The 14330-nt window shown below is 52.0% G+C and overlaps 2 protein-coding genes across 3 annotated transcripts in view; both read right to left on the bottom strand.

The window, feature by feature from the left end:
• Positions 1-753: 753 nt before the first annotated feature.
• ZFP36L2 (ZFP36 ring finger protein like 2) lies at positions 754-5034 on the bottom strand. The gene is made up of 2 exons (XM_057557814.1): positions 4667-5034; positions 754-4134 (listed from the first exon to the last, which is right to left on the bottom strand). The coding sequence occupies exons 1-2, from the start codon at positions 4715-4717 to the stop codon at positions 2710-2712; spliced, it is 1476 nt and encodes a 491-aa protein (XP_057413797.1). The 5' UTR covers positions 4718-5034; the 3' UTR covers positions 754-2709.
• Positions 5035-6696: 1662 nt separating this feature from the next.
• The window catches only part of THADA (THADA armadillo repeat containing), a 314299-nt gene continuing 306665 nt past the window's right edge, over positions 6697-14330 (bottom strand). The window contains exons 37-38 of one of the 2 annotated variants that reach the window (XM_057557813.1): positions 10616-10785; positions 6697-9538 (exon numbers count right to left, since the gene is read on the bottom strand). In XM_057557813.1, coding sequence (XP_057413796.1) covers positions 9182-9538; positions 10616-10785 — 527 coding nt within the window. In that variant the 3' untranslated portion in view covers positions 6697-9181. The remainder of the gene's footprint in view (positions 9539-10615; positions 10786-14330) is intronic. The other variant, XM_057557812.1, reaches the window with a different exon arrangement.

The raw sequence follows: 14330 nt of genomic DNA, 5'->3' as shown, positions 1-14330 counted from the left end.
ATTGTGTGAGAATCAGCAGACAGACTGATGCTTTTTTTTTCCTTCCTTTTTTTCCAGACCTGGGTTGGATTTGCTCTCTGGCTGCTTACAGTTGTCTCAAGCACAGACACTAATCCTTTTGCATAAATAACGTGTGTGCTCACTCCCAGAGGAAGCCGTCCACATAAACATTACCCAGATATAAGTTTAACCTGTTTCATCTTCCTTCTCTGTCGTCTGTGGACAAGGACACAGCCAGGCTTTCCAAAGTCCAGGCAAAACCCTGGTTCTCCCGCCCAGGAAAGGCTGGGCCTAAGCCCCCATCCCCAGTTCAGCCAAGGGCTGGCAAGACCCCTCCTCACCCAAGCAGTTTGGTTCCCTGTGCGTCCCAGTGGGGGAAAAAAAAAAAAAAAAAATCAGACCTTCAGCTGCCACTGCAGACACGTGATCCGCTTGGTGACTCACAGGCAGGCCACACGCCTCAGGCCTCCCAGCCAGGCCCAGCCACCAGCCAGTCAGCCAACACTGGGATGCATCTTATTACCAAGGGGAACAGCTAACTAATGCCCTTGACAGTCCAAATTACTTTCTTTCAGCTAAAAGAACTTGTATAAAAAATATATAGGGGGACAGGCTCTTCTGAACTCTGGCTCTGCCAGCTCTCTAAACCCTAGCCCCCAAATCCCTCTAAGACCTGGGCAATGCATGACTGTGGTGGGAAGCCAGAAACCTAGATACTCCCATTTAAAAGAAGGAAGCTATCTTACACATTAATACCTTTTTTTCCCAAAAGTTTTATTGGGGGAAAACTACAAAACATTTACAGTACAATGTTTACAGTCACAATTTGTAGTGAACTGATTCCCCAAATATATTACAACTCAAGTTGACTTAACCTTGTTACATTCAAATACCTACTTCTGTCAAAGTAGTCCAGAATACATACATACATAGTGCTCCAACTGTACCTACGTACAAACAAACTACGTCTACTGCTCATTCATCCGCTGTCCAGGAAAGCATTCCTGCCTTTCCACACGGAAAAAAAAAAAATAGTACAAGTTTTGGAATTTTCTGTAATTAAACAAGGCATATTCATGTACTACATACCATTTCAGCACTAAGAGGTGGCCTCTTCACTTTATAGCTATATAAAAAAAAGTGGTAAAAATCTTTTCCTTTTGTGCAGTTGAACCCATCCTACATTCAAATTCTCTCAAGCACTAATAGACAAAATACTTATTTGGTTGAGGAAGATTTAAGGCAAGTTCTGGCCCTTCCAAAGGCACTGTGAGATTACCCTCCCCCCCCATTATTGCTACATGTCTTTATATGCAGAGTATGTCACAGTAGAACTGGTGGAATAAGCAAACAAAAAACATTTTCTGATTTATAAAGATGGAATGAGAAAAGCATGCCACATGTAAGCCTGATTGCAAAGTATGTGGTCACTTTTTTTCTTTTAAAGTTGGATGGGCTACAACCATTATACATTCTAAGAAAAACTCATAAGATATTCCTCAAACTACTTCCACAGCATCAAGATAAGATTTCCGTAAAGAAACCATGCAATCTTTCAAAATTTACGTAAACAAGGAAAGAAATTAATGAAATAAATATTACATACAATCTCTTAAATTAAGATTTTTTTTTACTCATTTACAATAAAATAACCAAGTGAAGTTACAAAAGGCATATATTACTGTGAAAAGAACATACACTCCACATTTTGCCGATTAATAATGGCAATCATAATTTAACATAATAAAAGAATATATATCTATTGCTTTTCATCATACTTGATAAATACAGTATGAACAAAATTTTCAATGTATACTTTTCACAAGATAATAAATAAGTTAAATAGTTTTTTTCATATTGAGTTGTGGTGCAGTGGTGCGAATCAACTCAAAACAGCTAAAAATTCAGCAGTTATTCCCCAACAATTACAAACTAAGCTCTGCCCAAGGCTTCCAGAAAGAGCAGACAAAATGGTTCTAACTTAAACATCCACTAAGTGGTGGCAATGAAACCAGGAACCAGTATGAAACTTTGGAATGCAAGGGTTTTTTTTTTCCAGACATATATAACTTCGTTAAAAAACAAAAAACACCTATGGAGCTGAGGTCTACTATCAAGGCATATTCTTGGCAGAATATTGGATTCTAAAAGCTTAGGTTTAGCAAGGTGTTGGTTGGCTTGTTTGTTTACACTGGTCTGAGACAATTAGGAACCTCTCTCAAGATAAGAGTCCCCACATCTGGACTGTAGCTAATGCTTTGCAAGTGAAGATATGGAATGGTGGTTGGTAGCTGCTGGTGCTGGGTTGATTTTTCCTAAAGTCCCAAACTCATGGGAGACCTAAAAAAGTTTGTGTTTGGTTTTTGTTCTATTCGCATCACAACTGCTCTGTTGTGAATATTTTGTTCAATACAAAAAGTTCGTTGGCTTTTTTTCGCTCAACAAGAATGAAACTCCGTAATAATAATAAAAATAATAATAAAAAACAAAACAAAACAAGAGGAAACCGAAAGGGGAGGGGTGGGGGCCCCTCCCGGCACACAAGTTCGAGTCCAAGTGCTCGGTGAGGCCTGCAGTCTGCTTGTGGCCGAGGTCAGCCCCCCACACTCCCGAGCCTCCCTGCCCCCAGCAGGGGCGCGACTGCAGGGGCGCCCTCCAACACCCCCAGAACGGCCTTCCCTTCCTCCTCCTCACTAGCGCCCTCTTGCCTCAGTCGTCGGAGATGGAGAGGCGGCTGAAGATGGGCAGGCGGCGGCCGGGGTCGAGGCTGGGGGACTCAGAGCCGCTGAGGCTGCCCGAGCTCAGGGAGCCGCTCAAGTAGCTGTCGCGGTCAGACAGTGAGTCCGGGGGACTAGGGGGCGCGTCGAACACGGGCGACTCGGACAGGCGGCGTGGCAGCTGGAAGCTGAAGGGCGGCGAGGGCGGCGCGGCGGCGCTGGCAGGGAGGGGCGCGCTGGGCGGCGCCAGAGGCTGCGCGGGGGGCACTAGGCCCTGCTGCTGCTGGCTGCGATAGTAGGCGGCGGCGGCCACGGCGGCGAAGTTGTGGGTCTGGATGGCGAGAGGTGTGATGAGGCTGCTCAGCTCCGGACCGAAGGCGAAGGCGTTGTTGGCGCACGAGGCCGACGAGCAGGTGGCGCAGGGCGCGCCCGGCGCGAGCAGGTCCTCGGCGCCCCCGGTGCCGTACAGCAGCGCGGCCGCGGCCGCTGCCGCCGCAGAGGCACAGCACGTCGGGGCGCCCGAGGGTGTGGAGGCAGCCGAGGCCGAGGAGCAGGACGAAGCGGACGAGGAGCAAGACGAAGCCGAGGAGCAGGAGGGTGGCGGCGGCGTGCGCGACGTGGGGCTGTCGAGCAGCAGGGGCGACTCCAGGCCCCCCGGGGGCTGGTGGTGGCCTGACGGGAAGCCCGAGAAGCTGAGGCTGTGGTGCAGCTTGGGCCGCGGCTCCCGCGGGAAGCCCAGGTGCAGCGCGTCGCGGGCGCTGAAGGTGCGCAGGTCCCCGGAGGCGCCCCCCGACGGCGCGGGCCGCCGCTCATCGGCGTTGTGGATGAAGTGGCAGCGAGGCCCATAGGGGCAGAAGCCGATGGTGTGGAAGGTGCGGCACAGCTCCGTCTTGTACTTGGGGTGCCGCGTCAGGCTGCGCAGCTCGTGGAAGCCATGCGCGAACTGGCACTTCTCGCCGTACTTGCACGTGCCGCTCTCCTCGAAGGGCCGGCACAGCTCAGTTTTGTAGCGCGTTGAGTTGATCTGGGAGCCGCCGCCCCCCTTCTGCTGCTGCTGCAGGTGCAGGAGGTGCTGGCTGCGCTCGCCGTTCTCGCTGAACGAGCGGTCCCGGAATTTGTTCTCCTTGTTCAGCAGGGCCGTGCCGCCGCCCCCCGACGGCTCCTTGAGGGTGCCGTAGGAGGCCGGCCCGCCCGCCGCCGCGCTGCCGCAGGTGCTGCCATTAGCTGCGCCCGGGAACTTGGGCGAGCAGCTGCCGGGGCTCGGCGCGGGGTGGGCGAGCGCGTGCAGGTTGCTGGCTGAGTGCCGTCGGAGGAAGCCCGGCGTGAAGCCCGAGCTGGGGGCGGCGGCCACGGGTGTCCCCACCGCCTTCTTGTCCAGCATGTTGTTCAAATTGAGGTTGGCCAAGGACTTCTCCGTCTGCCAAAAAGGAGGGTAGCGGGGAAGGGATGAAAAGTGGGAAAAGGAAGAGGAGAGGGATGCGTTGGAGTGCGTTGCAGAAGAACCACTTCCAGCCCTCCAATTCTTTTTTTTTTTTTCGGATCTCGACTCGGCCCCCAACCTCCACCCTTACACGCGCACAAGAATCAAGTTCGCGTTGGGAGGAGCCGGACTCTCCACCCTAGGCCGCGCTGGGTTGCGACATGTGATCCTCAGGCGTGGGCCGCCGGCCTGGGCGGCGCAAACCCCGTCCGGGAAGCCCCGGGCAAGCGTGGCTGTGGTCGGCTGCGGAGAAACTAAACAGCTACAGCGACTCTCTCCTGCCCTTCCTCCCCGCTCCTTCTCCCCGTCCACAAGGTTCGAGCACACACTGCAAACTCCGGCATTTTCCCCGAGCCCAAAAAGTCAAGGCGGGAAGAGGACCCCCGAAGCCGAGGACAGAAGGCCAAGCCTGAAAACTCGAAGGGCTTCCTGCTTGCCCGTCCTCCTCCCTCCCTGCTTCTCCGCGTACCTTGCACAAGAAGTCGATATCGTAGAAGGCGGACAGAAGTGTGGTCGACATGTTTCTGGATCCTGTAATGGTCGGAGCTGCAGGCTGGGAGGTCCGGAGGAGCCCTCGGGGCGGCGCGGGCGGGCTTGAGCCACGACGAATAACGGCCGAGGGGCGGGGGAGGGACCGAAAGTTTGCTGGGGGGCGAGAAAAGAGGCAGCGGGGGCAGCAGCTTGAACTGGTTTGAGGGTGCCCGGGAGTGCAGAGTGGGGGGAGAGGAGAGTGAAGCTAGAGCGCTCCTCCGCGCCCCGGGGTGCCCGGCCCGCCCCCCCCGCGCGGAGCCGACGGCAGCTCGCGGACTGCTGGAACTCAGCCGCCCGAGAGCGCGCGCCCTATATAGAGCCCCGGAGCGCGGCAGCGGCGGGGCGGGCCTGCCGCGGGGAGGGAACAGAAGGCTGACCCCGCCGGGGTCTCCAGGCAACGCCGCCCGCCGGCTTGCGGACGTCAGGCGCCTTCCTGGCCTCCCATTGGCCGCCGCCAATTTTTTTCCTCTGGGGGAGGGGGCGGAGAGGCCTCGGGGCGGGGCTGGCCGCTGGGGCGCCCAGGGCGGTGTGGAGAGCTCGGCCCAGATGGGTGCTGCTGGGTGGCGGCGGGAAGGTACGGCTCCCCTCCTCTGGGGCTGTACTGTTGGAAATCCCCTGCACGTTTAACGTGGCCGGGTTTCTGCAGCCCCGGACGTGTCTTTCCCCGCCCGGTCCTGCTAGGCGAAATTGCGGAGCTTTTATCTCCCACCCTCGGTTTTATATTGGGCGCGGGAATTGCAAAATGCAAGAATATTGCAACCGTCCACGCAGCCCGGCTGTTTTTGCTAAGGGTGCTCCGGCCGGGGGGCGGGGACTCTGGGCCCGAGTCTGACCGGTAGTGGCTCCATCCCGACTGCACGTGGAGACGCGGTGGGGGTGGGGGCCCGAGCGGCCACGCGGGCGGCTGCCAGGGCAGTCTCGCCCGGAGGAGCCTGGGCCGGTTCCTCCGCCCCTCTTCCCGCCCAGCCTGCAGTAAACAGGGCTTGAGCGCCGAGCCCTGCCGGGCAGGGCTGAGTGTCTGAGGACAAGGCGCTGGCTTTGCTAATCACATCACAAGACCTTGAGCCAGGGCCAAAGGCGCGGAGTGGCGCGGGGCGTCCCGGGCGGGGGAGCCGGCTGGGAGGACGGAAGGAAAGGCCAGGAGAGCCGCGCAGGCATGGAGGCACTTCCCAACGCCTCGTCCGTCTGCTGGTCTGTCCGGCTTTCCCCAGCCCTCCTGGGGGTTGTGGTACAGCTGCCAGCCGAGGCTCCCGCCCGCCGCAGCCTTGGCCTGGCGCGCCCTCCTAGCCCCTTAACTCCCGGGCCGTTGAGGGCGCCGCGCCCCGCCTTAACTCGTTGTGGGCTGAGGGCTCCGGCTTAGGCCGACCCGCAGCCAGGCTGGGCTAGGCACCGAGGATGCGCCTGGTGGGCTCGCCCCGGTTTCCTTCTCTCGCCAGCCCCACACCCCAGAAGCCCGCGTTGGGAAATGCTCTTTGCCAACGGGCGCCCTCCGGGTACGGGGCAGACACCCCCCCCTAGCGCCCAGTGCAGCTAAAGCCACTGTCAGCCCCACTGGGGCAGATCTGGAGTCCGATCCAGGACACTTCTCACTCTGCGTCTACGGATATGCTGCCAAAAAAGCTGGAGCGGGGCCCATGATTTCGCACACCTGGCAGCCTAGGCTGTAATTGGGCCTAAGTTGGAAGGTCCAGTACCCGCCAGGGAAAGAAGCTCCCGAGACCCACGCCCCCTTCCTTGCCCAGTTGATCTTGTTTCTGGCTGTTTCCTTGTGCTTACTTCCATTCGGCGGCGCTCATTCCCTCTCTCAGTTACCCTGGGAGGGAATGAGCCAGGCCTGTCACTCAGGAGACCTACTCTTTAGAGTTCAGCTTGCACGCAGAGCCCATTGCTGGACTCCTCACCCACCCAGGGAGCTGGAGTCAGCATAGGGCTGCAAGGACTTCAGGATCAGAAACACAGGGCTGGAGTTCAGGCCCTGTCCCTTATAAGCCATGTGATTTTAGGCAAATCACAAAATCACTTTGGCACCTGGGTTTCTTTGTAAAACTAAGATAATTCCTGCTTTACTCATCTCTCACCTTTGTCAAGGTGCAAATGAGTTATCTGTTAAGGTTTTTAAAAGATAAGTATACTCCATCTTATTTATTAAAACAAATTGACAAAGCATAAAAATGGAGAAAGCCAGGCCTCTGGAGTATGGCCAGATGGGTGGAGGTCTACAGAACCGTGAATGCAGTGCTGAGGGGTCACCAAATCTTGGACCCTCGAGCTTGGAGCCAAGGGCAGTGACCTCAGAAGAAGTGACTGCTTCACTCTTGCCACCCGGCCTACACTGGCCCGTAGACAAGGCTGGGCAACCATGGCTGACACAGCCTAGAATACCCAAGAACCCTGATGCTGTTTTCTTTGTTGAAATGAACCACAGCACAAGAGTCTGAGGATGGCCCCGACAGTGGGGTATTCTGAGTTTCCCGTGGGAATGCATCAGGAAAGTGTGAAACAGCAATTTCCCTCACCACTGCTATTGGAGGTCAGTGACAAGATTTCAGATACAAAAACCAGTGGAAACATCTGTCTCTCCTGTGCTCTCAGGCTGGCTACAACCAGCCAAAATCAAAATCTGGGGTAATTCTCAACAGCTATGAGAACACCCACTTTGCAGGCTTGGTAGAAGGACTTTGGAGCTAACATGTAAACATGCTATGGTACATGCTTTGGTACAGAGTACCTGCTGGTAGAAAATATTTTTATTATTATGTAACTGCTTTTATTTCATTTTAAATGGAGAAAAAAGGAATGCTGGCCTTTTCCAGTGAGCTGGGCTTTGCTGGAGCCGGTTTCATAATTATTCTACCATGGTTATCACCACATTGTACCAACAATTCCCTGACTTCTCACCAGCCACGTCTTCTCAGAACAAAAAGAAATGTTCAGTTGGCAACTTTCCATCAAGTGTGGGCTACACAGATGCCTAACCAGGTTATTAATTCAGGATCACAGAAAACACATTTTGAGCTGAGTAGTGCAAAACCACCAGGGAATTTCCTGTCTCTTCAGGGCAAAACTTTGGACACTAAGTTAACTTCTTTCCTTGCTTCTTCCTACACAGACCTTTCTCTATTCTTCTAGTAGGCTCTATTTTTTAGTGTTAGGTGGTTTTCTTTCAAAGAGAAACAAATTACATTTGAAATATAAGTCTTTCTGTAGTAGGAAATGATCATATCAAACCCTCTCCCCTCTAAACTGCCCCTCCAGACCCTCAAACATCAATAAAATAATTCGGATTGCTCACCCGAGAAGTATTTACAGACCCTAAAAAGCTGGGCCAAGTGTACATAGGATTACTGAAATGGTTTTTTCAGATAACTAGGATGAAAAATGAACGTGGATGAGGCTATGACCCATCCAAGCTATGAATTTCAAGATAACTGTCTTTGGGTAACACTTACTCTGAAATTATAAATTAAAACTGGTAAGCCAGTGAAAAACAAAACTAGCAGCAAAACGTATGCAAGAGCGACACCTGCTGGGTGTCTGAGGAAGAGGGGAGGGCTGGACTTAGAAAAGCAGAAAACCCTTAAGGTTTCCAGGTTAAATCACTGAAATGGATAAAAGTTTTCTGGCATCTTAAATAAGAATCTTCTTGTTACTGCCACCAAGAAAATGACAGTAAACAGTGTAGGCATCAAATAAGTCATTTATTCTGACTCTCCTTGCCCCAGGTTCCTTCTAACAGCCAAGAGTCTATGATTTCACTGGGTGGTGAATCTGTTTTCCTAACAATAGCACAAATACTTTTTATGGTGGGGAGAGGTGGGTAGGAGCTCTTAATGGCTCTTTTAATAATTAGGATGGCATGTGTAGGTCACTGAAGGCTTAAACATGCAGACAGTAAAAACAATTATTTGTATGAAGTCGATCCTTGATTCTCCCAGGAGCCAACATTTGGAACATATTCCTGCCTTTGCTAAAATCGAATAAAATTTGGAATTCTGACCAAGTGGGCTGTTTGCCAACTAATCCAGCTCCTACAACTAGCCAGAAAAGGGGGGGAAAATCATGTGTTAAAACCCAACTCTGTGTAGTCAATTCAGAGAAAAATGTAGGCCGGCTCTGGTTGGACACTGGAGGTCCTGGGGGATGAAAAAGGCTAATTCAGGCCTGCAGGTGGCCTGCACCTGGGAACAGAGTCAATATTCAATGTGGTAGCCTCACTTCCTACAGTAGCTGCAATAAACGAGGCTGCCTTGAATGACTGAACTGAAGAAAAAGTCCTCTGTAGGACAGAAGACTAGACTCACAGAAGTGGGGGAGTTGTGAAGGGGAGAAGATGCTTAAGTTTCTGTTCAACATTTTCCTGCGGATTGACTGGGGGAACAATCCACCCTACCCCCAACCCCACAAGTCTTCTTTCTTCAACAAGCCGTTTCTGTTCTTGGAAGAGTTAACTGATTCACTGCTGCAGGGGAGTCCAAAGCCCTGAGAACTGGGTGTCTTCCCCTTCCTTTCCTTCCAGAAACGCCAGTAGCCTCAGGCAAGCCAAAGCCCTTTCCTCCCGAACGCGCAGTCTCGTGAACTCCGCCGTCTTCAAAAACTCAGCAGTTGGTGGCAGCTCTCTGAAGAGTTGGGAAAGGAGGTGGCATTGCTCTGACGCTGTCCTCTGAAGATGACAGAGCCTCTCGGGGCTGAGGGGACACCAGCTGGACTTGGAGAGGAGGCGGAAGAGGTGCTTGTAGAGGTATTTCATGAAGATCAGGGTCTCAGCCCAAAAGTTGACTTCTGTTTTTTCAAACAGGTAGTCTTCTTCCACCTAAGTCCGATTAAAAAGCCAAAAGTCAACCTTACAGGGGATGCTGACTGGCCCCAGTCCAGAGCAGAGTCCTGGCAGATGCAGAAGCAGTGTGTCCCCTCCCCACCTGACAGAGGGCCCACTCTCGCCTGTCAACACCCCTGTACACACAGCACTTGCAGCCTTGAAGGTCACCTTCTATTTTCACTCGTTGTACTTCTCCACTGGAGAGAAATTTTTTTCCCCCAGACTTAACATGACCTTTGATAAAGATGTGTTTGTGGTTCTCAGCCAAGATATTTTGGGGGCTTGGTGCTGAAAAGGGGACCTCAACACAGGAGGGGGCCCTAGACCTGAAGGTGCATCTAGAAATCAGAGAGGAGGGAGGAAGGGAGATCTGAGCAGCAAAGAGCGAAGAATTGACAAACATGAGACACTAGTCTCTCAGTATGAAACCAAATTTCTATAATGCTGGGGATTTTCAAGGTCATTTTATCACAGACACTTTATCTTGTCTCCTAATTTCCCATAAACAGGCTGCTTTTTGAACTATTGGCCTGCTGGGGATGCCAAGAAGGCCAGCTGAGTCAGACACTGGCAGAGAGGAATTTCAGTTCTCAAGATGCTTTTACTGCTTATCTGGGTCCTCAGTTTCCCTATCTGTTGACTGACCCCCACCTGGAGGGGCTCATAGTTTTCTTCAAGCGGCAGAGACCCTGGAAGGACCCTGATTCTCTGGAAGTGTTTCACCTTCAGACCTAACCATGGGGAGCCCCTGGTCACTCCAGTGTTGACGAATAAGCATTCTCCATAATTAAACTCTCAACTTCCAAGGGGCCTCTTTCAAAGACCCCTCCCCACACTGATCGGAAGGCTTACTGTTGGAACTCCACAGCCAGCACGAGAGCTGCCCCAGCAGCACCCTCGGGCTGCTGGGGCCATTTGGAGACTCCCTAATTGCTTACTGCTCTGTAACCTGAGCACCCAGAAGCACACTTTCAGCAGGCACATCAAGCCCATGTAAGCCTGTAAGTGCTGCATCCGGTGGGTGTAGGATCACTCCCACCCACCTCCACTGCCCTGACACCCCAGGATTACCTGATGCACGCTCTCCACACAGGCCATGAGGTCATCACCCTCCCCCAACAGCCATCCTAGCAGGACTGGGAGTCCAGGGGCCAGCTGGTCCCACTGCTGGAGCAGGTCACACAGCACAGCCAGGGCCAGATCCAGTGCGATGGAGGCGTCCACCCGGCAGAAGGCAAATTCTGTGGAAATGAGAGAGGTGAGCCATGAATGTGCTGCTCAGGGCCAACTGGGGAGGTTGTGCAGGACTCCAGGAACATTAAAGGCTTCAGGTAAAACCACTGCCAGGGACTTCCCTGGTTGCACAGTGGTTAAGAATCCGCCTGCCAATGCAGCGGGCACGGGTTTGAGCCCTGGTCCAGGAAGATCCCACATGCCACGGAGCAACTAAGCCTGTGCGCGACAACTACTGAGCCTGCGCTCTAGAGCCCGCGAGCCACAACTGCTGAGCCCACGTGTTACAACTACTGAAGCCCACGCGCCTAGAGCCTGTGCTGAGCAACAAAGAGAAGCCACCACAGCCATAAATGAATGAATGAATGAATGAATGAATGAATCTGCCTTACCAATGCAGGGGACACGGGCTTGATCCCTGGTCCGGGAAGGTCCCACATGCCACGGAGCAACTAAGCCCGTGCACCACAACTGCTGAGCCTGTGCTCTAGAGCCTGCGAGCCACAACTACTGAGCCCGTGCGCCACAACTACTGAAGCCTGCACGCCCTAGAGCCCACACGCCGTAACTACTGTGCCCACGCGCTGCAACTACTGAAGCCTGTGCACTCTAGAGCCCGCGAGCCACAACTACCGAGCCCGCGTGCTGCAGCTACTGAAGCCCGCCCACCTAGAGCCCATGCTCCGCAACAAGAGAAGCCACCGCAACGAGAAGCCCGCGCACCGCAACGAAGAGTAGCCACTGCTCACCGCAACTAGAGAAAGCCCGCGCGCAGCAACGAAGACCCAACGCAGCCCAAAAAAAAAAAAGGAAAATCACTGCCACTAGCCTGGCAGAGGGGAAGCTGGTGGGATACTGGGATACACTCACTAAGAGTTATTAATCCACTCCTGAATCCTGCTGTCTGTGCAGCTAGAATGAGTCATAGGCCTGAATCCCACCATTTCCATACCCCCTATCCCAGTGTGGACAGAAGCAGCCCCACCTACAAGACTAGACATCTATCTCCCCTCAGCCCTTCTAACTGGAAGGATATCACGAAATCTTCCCACCCAGCGTCTCCTCTGCAGGCCTGCTGACAATGCCTGAACTCCACTGCTTTGTCCCTTCCTCTGAACCAAATCCCATTGAGCACATAACACATTAACTCTCTAACATCTTAAGAGCAGGGCATCAGCAAACTTTTTCTTAAAGGGCCAGAAGGTAAATATTTTAGACTTTGGGAGTCTTACGGTCTCTGACTGAAAGCAGCCATAGACAATATGTAAACAAATGGTTGTGGCTAGGTTCCAATAAAACTTTATTTATGTTACAATAAAATTTGACTTTCATGTAATTTTTATTTCACAAAATAATATTCTTCTTTTGATTTTTTCCAACCATTTAAAAATGTAAAAACCGTTTGTAGTTCACAGGCCGTACAATGACAGGTGGGGGGCTGGAATTAGCTCATATTCTGCTGCCCTCTGTGTTAGCATGAAATCGTTTTCCAGAGACTCATTTTCTTAGCTGGATGGAGGAAGGGTGCTAAAAGAGTCGAATGGGGTGCAGAAAAGAGGAAGTGGGTGCCTTGGGGAAACCACTGCTTACTTCACCATTTTGCCTTAGACAGTCCTAAATATGGGTTTGAAGGGAGGCTCAGGGCGTTGACATTTCTGCTAACAACTCTCCCACCCGCAACCTGGAGGAGGCCTGAAACGTAGGACTGAAATCCCACCGCACAGACAATAAATCTCTGTGGATGCATCCATACACCAATGCTTATCTTTCAATGACACACTTCTACTGAGACCTCATCTTTCTCAAATCCACATCTCCACTCCAGCCCACAGACCTGTCTGTGACCATTTGGCCCCCAAAGAGACTTGCTCAGCACACAGGGAGAAGCCTCAGAGTCTGGAATGGAAAGCTGAGTTCTCCAGGGCGTTGAACCAGGCTTAGTGGACCTATTAGGTGCTGGTCCCTAAGCAAGTCCTTTCTCTCCAGTCCTTCAGCATCCTTTGGGTTGGGTATTACCATCCCTACTTCACAGGTGAGGAATCCAGGCACAGATACGTTAACTCACTTGCGTACAGTCAGAGAGCTTTAAGTGGCTATAAAGAAACCGGAATTGACAACAAGTTTCATGGTGCATGCAGAGCACAGATTTGGAGGATTAGCACCAACATTCCAGAGATGTAGGTCTTCCTGGTGAAATAAACAGAGTTGGTGAACCTCCAGCAGGGCCAGCACTACATAGAGCCCATGACTCACGGAAGCAGCCAAAGGATCAATGTTACTATCCTCAGAGCCCCAAGTCAATCCCTCAGGACACCTGCCCCTTAGGCTCTGCAGCCTGGAATCAGGCTTCAAACTGGGAAACAGAAAAAGTTGGGGGGAGGCATGAAGGTACATTTTAGCTGTCGGTGTGAGCCATGTGTTGGTCCAGCCTTCACCTATAATACAATCTCTATTTTTATCTCTACTGACTCCCCTGTGTAGTTCTCAACTGGTTTAGAGTCTGTATGGGGAAGAGATACCATTAATCGGCATCTTTCAAACCTCAAAGAACTGAAAATACACATGAAGATCAGCATACAATTAAACACATAGCAGATGCTCAAAACATTCCAGTTTATGGCTCTAGAGATCATGAAATCTCTTCCTTTACCCCACTTGATTTGGTTTGAATACTAACACAGGGACTGCCACAAAGAAAGCCAGAAAGAAGCTGATAATAACAAACACTTTCCTTCTGTTTGAACTCTTATTGCTCCCACCACCAGGAGGGAGGTATCCTTATTTAACAAACAAGGAAGTTGTGCTCACAGAGGTTGGGTAACAGGTCCAAGTTTGCACAGTTAGCAGTGATGGCACTGAGCTGTCTCCCTCAGTCATAGGCCAACCACCCCCCACCCCCTGCAGGGAAGCCATGGAGAAACACTCCCAGTAACCCATGGAGATGAATAAGTCAGACTCAGTTTTATCACTTTTATTCATGAAAAAGAGCTCCCAGCTGGGGGCCATATTTTGAAAAAAAGGGCCAAAGCTGTAAGTCCTCCGTATTGTGGCACCAGCAGCAGGTCAGCTTATCTTGAAATCTTCCAGAAAAACCTGCCCTCTGATTCACCCGTTTTCCCCGCAACCCTTCTTTTTGTCTCCTTAAGGCAAGGACTGAAAGCCCCATAGGGAAGAGAAGAGTTTCATCCACCAGCAAAACCAGTGCCTGCAGCTCAGGCAACATTCCTGCTGGGTCCATGAAGAACACTTGGAGGTGACCAGAGATGCCACCAGGAAGGCCAGACTGATGCACCTGCCCCACCTGACACGACAGACATCCTCCATCCTGCACCATTTTGCTGTGCATCATGCTTAGGAAGTGGCAGGAGAGTGACAGGAATGACAGAAGCACAAGAGGAGAGCTGGTGTGTTGGCTGGAAGTGAAATCTACTAGAATTATAACCATCCAAACACGGACCCTGCAAGGTGAGGAGAGATGGGGAAGGGACACTGGGTTGGGGGTGAGGGCAGGATTAGTTGGATTTAGACCTGCTTGAGGGGCCAGATGCACCTC

This window comes from Balaenoptera acutorostrata, chromosome 12 (assembly GCF_949987535.1).
Source record: "Balaenoptera acutorostrata chromosome 12, mBalAcu1.1, whole genome shotgun sequence".
NCBI lineage: Eukaryota > Metazoa > Chordata > Mammalia > Artiodactyla > Balaenopteridae > Balaenoptera > Balaenoptera acutorostrata.
This window is presented reverse-complemented; position numbering and strand designations above follow the sequence as displayed.